General features: G+C 56.2%; 1 protein-coding gene across 1 annotated transcript; it reads right to left on the bottom strand.

Annotated features, from left to right (window-relative positions):
* Nucleotides 1-340: 340 nt before the first annotated feature.
* Nucleotides 341-2,335, bottom strand: CEBPB (CCAAT enhancer binding protein beta). Its single transcript, XM_028125229.2, has one exon. It carries the CDS (start codon nucleotides 1,995-1,997, stop codon nucleotides 957-959), a length of 1,041 nt encoding a protein of 346 aa, XP_027981030.1. The 5' UTR covers nucleotides 1,998-2,335; the 3' UTR covers nucleotides 341-956.
* Nucleotides 2,336-9,621: the final 7,286 nt, after the last annotated feature.

Below are 9,621 nucleotides of genomic sequence, written 5' to 3'. Positions count from 1 at the left end.
TCCCCAAGCAGGGTTCCCAGTCACTCCTCCCCAGCACCCAGGGGCGCTGAGTCACTCTGAGAGCCTGACCCAGCACACCTCTGCCTGCCCCCTACAAGCCTGGCACCCCCATCTCCAAGCACAGACCCTGGAGGGAGTAGCAGAGGAGGGGGGGGGAAAAAAGAAAGAAACAGCTGTTAACACCCCACCCAACCACCAAAAAAGCCAAAAATAATAGAACCCCCCCAACACACAACAACCCCCCCACACCAGGAAAGCAATATAAAATCATATAAACCAAAAATAAAGAAAAAAAATCAAAAGCCAACTACTGCCCCCAAAAGGCTTTTAACCATTCTCAAAAAAAAAAAAGTTTATTAAAAGTGTTCTTAATGCTTGAAACGGAAAAGATTTCCAAATATACAGACGCCTCTTTTCTCATAGAAATAGATAATTTTTTATAATACAAAAAAAAAAAAGACCAAAAAACAACAACAACACAACAGCAACAGCAACAACCCCGTAGGAACATCTTTAAGCGATTACTCAGGGCCCGGCTGACAGTTACACGTGGGTTGCGTCAGTCCCGTGTACACACGCGTTCAGCCATGTTTAAACCGATTGCATCAACTTCGAAACCGGCCCGCCCGCCGGCGCCTGCACAGGAGGCAGAGGGAGACGCAGAGAGTTTATCATTCATCTGTACACATAGACATTTCTTCTTTAAATAACACCACGGGCGGGCGCCCCATTTGCATGTGCGGTTGGTTTGGACAAAAATATAGATATAGATATATATAATAAAATATTAAAATTACCGACGAGCTCCCCGCGCTGCCAAGTGCCCCAGTGCCAAAGTTTTGCCGGCGCCACCAGGGGCGGGGGCGGGAGCGCGGGCGCTTCCCGGAGTCTCCGCGGCCGCGGCGCGCCCAGCGGCGCGGAGGCCGGCCGGCAGGGGGACGCGCGCGGGGGCCGCGCTAGCAGTGGCCGGAGGAGGCGAGCAGGGGCTCGGGCAGCTGCTTGAACAAGTTCCGCAGGGTGCTGAGCTCGCGCGACAGCTGCTCCACCTTCTTCTGGAGCCGCTCGTTCTCGGCCGTGAGCTCCAGGACCTTGTGCTGCGTCTCCAGGTTACGCATCTTGGCCTTGTCGCGGCTCTTGCGCACCGCGATGTTGTTGCGCTCGCGCCGGATCTTGTACTCGTCGCTGTGCTTGTCCACCGTCTTCTTGGCCTTGCTCTTGACCTGCGAGGGCGCCGGCGCCGCCCCCGCATAGCAGGCGGCCGGGGGCGCCTTGGCGTCGGCGGGGCTCGGCGTGCCGGGCGGGCTGGACGACGAGGACGTGGACAGGCTTCCGCTGCTGCCGCTCGGCACCGCCTGGTAGCCGAGGTAGGCGCGCAGCGCGTACGGGAAGCCAGCCGCCATGCCTGCGGCACCGCCGCCCGGCGCTCCGGCCTCCTCCTTCCGCTTGCAGTCCGCGGGCTCGAAGCCCGGCTCCGCCTTGAGCTCGGCGGGCTGCGGCGGCGGCGGCGGGGGCGGCGGGTGCAGGGGCGCGAAGCAGCCGGGGTGCAGCGCGCCCTTAGCGGCCCCCAGGCGCCCCAGGCTCACGTAGCCGTACTCCGACGCCTTCTTGCAGTTCTTGCCCCCGTAGTCGTCGGAGAAGAGGTCGGAGAGGAAGTCGTGGTGCTGCCCGGAGGAGGCGGGCGCGGGGGCGGGCGCGGGCGGAGCCGCTTCAAAGGTGTCCGTGGCTGTGGCCGGCGCCGGGGCCTGCGGCGCGCCCAGCGGCTCCAGGTACGGGCTGAAGTCGATGGCGCGCTCGTGGTCGCCGATGCTACCCAGCTCGCCGGCGGGGGGGCGCGGCCCGGGTCTGGCCGCGGGGGGCGCCGCGGGGGCCGCCTTGCCGGCGTACGCAGCAGCCAAGCAGTCCGCCTCGTAGTAGAAGTTGGCCACTTCCATGGATTTAAAGGCAGGCGGCGGCGGCAGGGGCAGACATGCTGGGTCCCAGGCCACCAGGCGTTGCATGAACGCGGGTGCCCGGGGAGGGGGCCTGGGGCTGCCCGCTCCGGCCGGCCCGCAGGTGGCGCGGCCTCCTGGCTCCGGACTGTCGCCGCTGTGTCGCTGCTGCTGCTGCCGCTGCCGCCGGGGTGGCCGCTACTAGTGCGGGGGCTGACGGCTGGACCCTCGCGTGGGTCCTCTTCCCGGTCCCGTGCGCGGCTCTGACTCGCTAAAGTTTCTCCTGAGCCCGGTTATTTATAAAGGCGGCCCATGGCAACGGCTGCGTCACGCTGGCAGCCGCCCCGGCCCCTCCCGCCGCCGCCGGGACGCGGTGTGGCGGCCCGAGACCCCCGGGAGGGCGTCGGCGGGGCACGGCGGCCAGACCCGAGACCAGGAGTGCGCCCTCGGGGGTCCGCGGGTCGCGGGGGGCGGCCTTACGCCCCCTGCCCACCCCCACCCGGCGGCCCCGGGATTGGGAGCGAGAAGGGGAGGCGCGACCCCGCCCCCGGACCGCCCCCTCTGGGCTGGAGGCTGTACTGGAAGGGGGTGGAATCCGGGGAGGGGGCAACGCGATCGCCTTCCCCCACCCAAAACACGGCCGCCGCCCGCCCCCTGCTGGAGGAGGCGGTGGCTTCAGGATCGGCGGCGCCCAGCCCGGACGCCCCACAGAGTAGGCGCTCCCCGTGCCGGAGACCCCAGTCCTCGGCTCTGGCTCCTGGAGAGGTGACCGGTCTCCACGGCCCTTCTCCGGGCGCGGCTCCGCCCCCAAACTTGCCCCCATCCCCAGCTCTCGGAAGGAGGGGATTCCACGCTGGTGGAGACTCCGCTCGTAAAGCCACGTCCAATACAAGGACCCCAGTCGGCGGGGGAGGGATGGAGGTCAGTTCAAGGGAGCACTCCACCCGGGCCTCTGGGGCGGCGACTGCGCTCCTCCTCTAGCCCCGCCCACCGGACCTGCCCGCCCCCTTAGACCACACCTGGGTCTTCTCTGGCCCCACCCGACCCTGACCTGGGCCCAGGGAGGTGGAAGGGGGCGGGGGTGCTAGACTCTACCACATTATGCGACCTTGGGCGAGTCACTTTACTTCTCCAAGCTCCAGCCATGAAGGTGCCGTTACAGTTATCATTAACTGTAATACTGTCTCCACCAGACTCCCAAACATAAGGCTTCATTTTTAAGTCCACTCTGGGAGGCACAACAGAAAGAAACCATCCCCTACACAGGGTACAAAGAACCCGGGGGGGGGGGGGGCGGCGGGCATAAGACACCCAAGGTCACACGGCTTCATGTCCCCCAGTAGTCTCAAAAGAAGAGTTCTTGTCAGGGCACCCTAAGACCTATTTGCCAACCTGAGGCCAAAACCCTTTTTCTGAGGCTGGGGTGGGGATGACACTGAGAGCTATGCAGGAGGAGAAGGGACTTCCCCCATTGTTACCAAGTCCCCACTTTGTATTGAGGGTGGGGCTGGACCCAGGGTTCCCTTTTCCACCCCGGCAGGAGGATGTTTCTGCTACTCCCGGTACACAGATGGGAAAACAGGCCATGGCCCATCCTGGATTGGAACAGTGGGCTGTGTAGGCTCAAGGGGCCCCTTGCCCTCTCCAGCCCCATTCCCAGGCCATTTGGGCAGATCCTTGGGCCCACCCCTCTGCCACTCCTGGTCCAGGCCGCCCAGGCAGGAGCTCCCAGCCTGCCTGGGGATAACCCCCGGCCCACTGACCCCGGCCCTGGCCCTGGCGGGCAGGCAGGCATTGCTCAACCTTCAGTGTTATCTGCTGAGCTGGGGTGACCTCCGCCCCAGAGAGCTGGAGAAATGACATCTCCAAGCGCCCTTGGGGGTGGAGGGGAGCAGGGAAGAACAGGATGAAACACTGACCCGGCCTGCTGGCTTTCCGGGCCTTCCCAGCAGCCGCTGGGCCATGGAGAGATCTGAGGCCCCAGGGCCACTCAGCCAGGCCTTCCAAGCTGCAAAGTAGGACGCTCAGAGCTCAGCAAAATGGGACACTCACACCACCTCCAAGAGGCCCTCCTGGCCCCACCTGCGAGTGAATTTCCTTACCAGCCTGTCACCAGCTACCATTACCCTACTTGTCCAGTCTACCTCAGTCTCCCCCCACCCTCCCCAAAAAACTGCCCGTTCTACGAGGGCTGGCCCACAAATACTGGGCCTCCGCGGCTGGGCATGATCAAAAGTTACCAGTGGTGAATGCATCTGCTGTTCCCTCTGGACCAAGAACACTGGTCCCCTAGCTCTGCCCAAGGCAACTCCTCAGGGCTCAGCCCAAAGGTGACCTCCAAGAAGCCCTCCCTAACCTCCCCGTTGGAAGTCCCAGATCCTCAGTCGCTTCTTTCACATTCCCGTATTCTCTTTACAATCAAAATTACCTCCCCTATGCATGTGGTTTTCTGTCCCCACTGCCCCCTCCCCATGTCACCCCCACCAGGGCAGGGATTCTTGTTTTGTTCATTGCTGTGCCCCAGTGCCTAGAACAGTGCCTGACACAGGGAAGATGCTCAATGTATGGAGGAGGCGGAGAAAGTGAGGTCACCCCAGGCAGGATGGCATCCCTCTCTGAGCCTCAGCAGCCCGCCCCCCAACCACATGCAAGCATGCACGTGCACGCGCCCCCCCACATGCAAGCATGCACGTGCGCGTGCGCCCCCCACATGCAAGCATGCACGTGCACGTGCCCCCCCACATGCAAGCATGCACGTGCGCACGCCCCCCCCACATGCAAGCATGCACATGCACACACACACACACACCTATCAGGGTTCTGAGGAGATTGCAGTGAGACCTGGGGGGTCTGAAGCGAATTAGAGGATTTGCTGTGTGTCCTCAAGCACGTCTTCCACCCTCTCTGAACCACATTTTAAGCTCTCCGCGTGTATTAACTCATTTAATCCTCTTGATAACTTGTAGGAAACAGATCCCATTATCTCCACTTTACAAATGAGGAAACTGAGGCCAAGGTCACATTTAAGGGGTGGAAAGGACTAGTCTTTCCAGGCTCACCTTCACCCTTTGGGCTGGTAATAAGTCATAACGGGTCTGGGTTATGTGAACCCCATTTTCTGAACGGAAGAACTGAGTTCCAGAGGACGGTGCCCCGGGGTCACACAGTGAGTCGAGGGGCAACCCGATCCTGGTGACCAGCCCCCAAGGACCAGACTCACCCCATCAGGGTCTTGTTCTGCTGGCCCCAGGATGGACTTCACCCACCAGACACTGAGCCTTTTGCTTCCCTGCTCAAGATTCCCCACGCTGGCCTGACGGAGAAATCTGCCGCCACCCCAGGTGCCCCCAGAGGCTGCGTGCTTGGGTGACGTAAGCCCTTGTGTTTACAAGCCTCATTGCTCAACAGGCCCTGCCTACTGCTGCACCATGAACGCTCAGCCTCCCCTCCAACGAGGGTCTGATGGGCCCGCAACGACTAGGGCTCAGAGGCTACCAGCACGCCCCGTGGTCCTGCACCAGGGAGAGCCCAGAAGCCGGGTTCCACCTGACACCACCCACAATGCCCCCTACCGGCTACCGTCCCCCCCTAGGTGTCTGTCAGAGCCTGGGGTGAGGAAGGGTCTCAAACAAGGCAGCCAGGAGTCAAATCCAACCCGCAGATGTGTTCAGTGTGACCCCCTGGCATTTTGCTTTGTTGTGTGTGTGGTTTTTTTCCCTAATGAACTTATTGCCAACATTTAAAAATCAGGAGACTTCACATCAAAATTCCAATTTTCAGCTTCTCTTTTAAAACCAGAATCCGTGGGCTGGGCCTCTGTGGCTGTAAGTGTGGGCAGGAACCAGGCGGGGGCTGTGGAGGAACAGGCTCTTTCCTACCCGGATGCACACCGTCCTCTGCCCCCAAACTGCTTTCAAAAAATCCCTTCTCCCAGCCTCTGCAGCTTCTCCTTGGCCCCATTTTCAGGAGCAGAAAACCGAGGCAACTTGCCCAAAGGGGGCCCCAATGTCGCTCCTTTGATGGAGAATGGTCAAAGGTGTTCGCAGGAGGTAGAAATCAGCCTGCAGGTAGAAACAAAAGGCTGAAAGAGGAACCAGCAGAGATGGTCCATGGAGCCGGTCTCTAGTGGATCTGGAATGGGGGGCCTGCAGGGGGCGGGCTTTGGTTCCTGTTCTGTACCCTCCTGGCTGGGACACTCCAGTGTGTCCTCTAGACCTCAGGCCCTGGTCTACAGAACGGGATAATAATACCCCTCTGTCTTGGGGCATTCTGAGCCAGCAGTTCCCCTCCCACTGGCCCACTGTGACACATGGGAATGCATCCCCTTAGTCCCCCCAGAGGGCCTGACCCTGGTAAGTCATGGAAGCCTCACAAAGTAGGCTAATGGGAAACAGGTCCAGAGAGGGTTAGGACCTTCCCCTAGATCACAGGGAACCAGTAAAAGAGCCAGACTGAAAAGCCAGGTCCCTGATTCCAAGATTTTCCCCACTACGCCTCCTCTTTAAAGCTTCACTTTCCCCATCTACCAACTGGGGCTGAAATTAGATCCCTGAGAGCTGCCAAGCCAAATATCCTGGGATCCAGGGTTTTGGAGTCCTGGGAGATGCTCAGGGCTGGCTCATGAAACTTGTCTGTTCATATGCTGCCACCATGTGGTGGGCTCTGGGAATGCAAGAGTGATTTAAGTGAATCCTCTTGCTTTGGGATACAGAGGTGGGCACTATGGCTATGAGAGATAGTCACAGGACAGGAGAGGCTACTGAAAGAAGTAAAAATGTCCAACGAACCAATGTCTACAGACAAAAGGTGCTCGTTTTCACTTAGTCATTCATCAAATAGTTTTTGGCATCTATGGTGGCTCATGCTATAGAAACATATTCACGAACAAGACAGAGTGATGCCTGTTGACATTCTCCTTGGAGAAGACAAACAAGAAACAAGATAAATGAGTAACGTATACATTGTGTTAGATCCCGGTAAACGCCCTGGAGAAAAATACAGCAGAGGAGGGGAATGAGGAATGCGGGAGAGGGCGTGGGGGGCTGGCGTGGATTTTTGACTTTAGACTAGAGTGGTCAGAGGAAGGGGGAACGGTAGGTGCAAAGGTCCTCACGTAGGAGCATGCCTGGCCCGTGCAGTTGCTGTGGGTGGAGTAGGTGGACAGTAGGAGGAAATTATTTCAGAAATCACGAGGGCCAGGGGTGCCTGGATGGCTCAGTCGGTTAAGCGTCTGACTTCGGTTCAGGGCATGATCTTGGGTCCCGGGTCATGATCTTGGAGCCCACGCATTGGGCTCCCCGCTCAGCAGGAGTCTGCTTGTCCCTCTCCCTCTGCCCCTCCCCCTACTTGTGGTCTCTATCTCTCAAATAAATAAATATTTTTTAAAAAAAGAAACCAAGAAATAGTCGGGGCCATATCCCCCAGGGCTTTGTGGGGCACTGAATAGACTTTGGCTTTTACTCCACGTTAGCTGGGAGCCATGGAGAGTTCTGAGCAGAAGAGGAACAGGATCTGACTTGGGTTCTAACGGAATCCCTCTGGCTGCAAGTCGAGGAGGGTGGACGCTACTAGCAGCCAAGAGGAAGCGAGGAGCCCAGGGAGAAGGTAACCGCAGTCCATGCAAGCAGCTGATGGGAGACTCCAGCAGCAGGGTGGCCGTGGAGGTGGTGAGAGAAGGGGTCAGATTCTGAATCTGTTTTGAAAGTAGAACTTTCAGGATTTGCTGATAGATCCAGTTATAAGACAGCCACACTTCATATGGACCGCTCCGTAGCCATTTAAAGGGATAAGGTATGTGACTACCAGAAGCACCAGCCCCCAAAAGAAAGAAGTAGATAAATCAGGTGATGTCAAAATTAAAAACTTCTGTGCGGCCAAGGGAAAAATCAAGAGAGTGGAAAGTCAGCCCTAAGGAATGGGAGAAAATACTCGTAAATCATGTATCTGATACGTTAATATCCAGAACATGTAAGGAACTCCCACAACTCAACAACAGAGAAACAACACAATTAAAAATAGGGGAAGGACTTGAATAGACATTTCTCCAAAGAAGGTATGTGAATGGCTAATAAGCACGTGAAAAGATGCTCAGTCACTGATCGTTAGGGAGATACAAATCCAAACCACCATGAGAGACCACCCCACACCCACTAGGATGGCTACTCTCAAGAAAAATAGGAAATAAGTGTTGGTGAAGATACAGAGAAAATGTTGGTGGGAATGCAAACTGGTGCAGCCACTGTTGGGAAACAGTATGGCAGTTCCTCAAAAAATTAAAAATATGAACTACCATATGATCCGGTAATTCCACTTCTAGCTGTATACCCAAAAGAACTGAAAGCAGGGTTTTGACGTTATACATTCACACCCATGCTCACAGCAGCATTATTCACAAGGGCCAAAAATGTGGAAGCAACCCAAGTGTCCATCGATGTATAAATGGATAAACAAAATATGGTCTATACATACGACAATTATTCAGCCTTTAAAGGGAAGGAAATTCAGATATACCACAACATGGATGAGCCTTGAGGATGCGATACTAAGTGAAATAAACCACGCACAAAAGGACAAATACCATATGATTCCACTTAGATGAGGTCCCAAGAGCAGTCAAATTCACAAAGACAGAAAGTAACATGGTGGATGCCAGGGGCCAGGGGAGAAGGGAGTGGGGAGCTGTTTAATGGGGACAGAGTTTCCATCTGGGATGATGAGAAGCTTCTGGAGACGGATGGTGGTGATGGCTGTAGTACAGTATGAATATACGTAATGAACTGTACATTTACAAATAAGATGGTAAATTTCATGTTATCTGAATTTTACAATTTAAGAAAAAGGGGGGGGCGCCTGGGTGGCTCAGTGGTTAAGCAACTGCCTTCAGCTCAGGTCATGATCCCAGGGTCCTGGGATCAAGTCCCACATCGGGCTCCCCCTGCTCTGCGGGGAGTCTGTTTCTCCCTCTGCCTCTGCCTGCCACTCCCCCTGCTTGTGCTCTCTCTCTCTCTCTCTCTCTCTCTCTCTCTGTCAAATAAATAAATAAAATCTTTAAAAGAAAAAAAAAAGGACAAGGCAGATCTTCATTATGTCAACACGGAGAGGTGCCCATGGTGCGGGAAGGCAAACACTCTTACAAACTTCTAGTGGCCGTGTGAAGTGGTAGAACCTCTAGTTGTAGTTTGGCCCAGAAACATCATTGAGCCCAGAAATGCTGGGCATTTATACTACAAAGATACAGCTGCACAAAGAAAAATGGACATGGCAATAGCAGGAGCCTGTGGACAGCATCAGTGACTACCATCACCGGGGAATACTATGCCGCTGCTGAGAATGAGGGATGAAGAAGAGGCTGAGGGAGAGGATCTAGACCCACACCGTCTCATAGAACTTTCTGGGATGATGGCGATGTTCGACATCTGTGCTGTGTCATATGGGACCTACTAGCCACCCATGGCCAGTAAGCAATTGAGGCTAGTGTGATGGAGGAAATGAATTTTGTATTTTATTCCATTTAAGTTAAATGTAAATAGCCTCCTGTGCTTAGTGGGTACCGTACTGAACAACACACATCTGGAGCCAAGATCTATCATTAAGAGGAAAAAGCCAAGTGCAGGCCAGAATGTGTGGTGTGCAAACCCCCACAGAACTGAGAGGAGATGCAGGACTTCACTCATGTGTGTGTTTCAGAAGGTTT

Source organism: Eumetopias jubatus, unplaced genomic scaffold (assembly GCF_037043125.1).
Source record: "Eumetopias jubatus isolate StellerSeaLion01/CBP00866 unplaced genomic scaffold, mEumJub1_p1.0 scaffold_9, whole genome shotgun sequence".
Classification (NCBI taxonomy): domain Eukaryota; kingdom Metazoa; phylum Chordata; class Mammalia; order Carnivora; family Otariidae; genus Eumetopias; species Eumetopias jubatus.
Note: the sequence above shows the minus strand (reverse complement) of the source record. Positions and strands in the feature narration are given on the sequence as shown.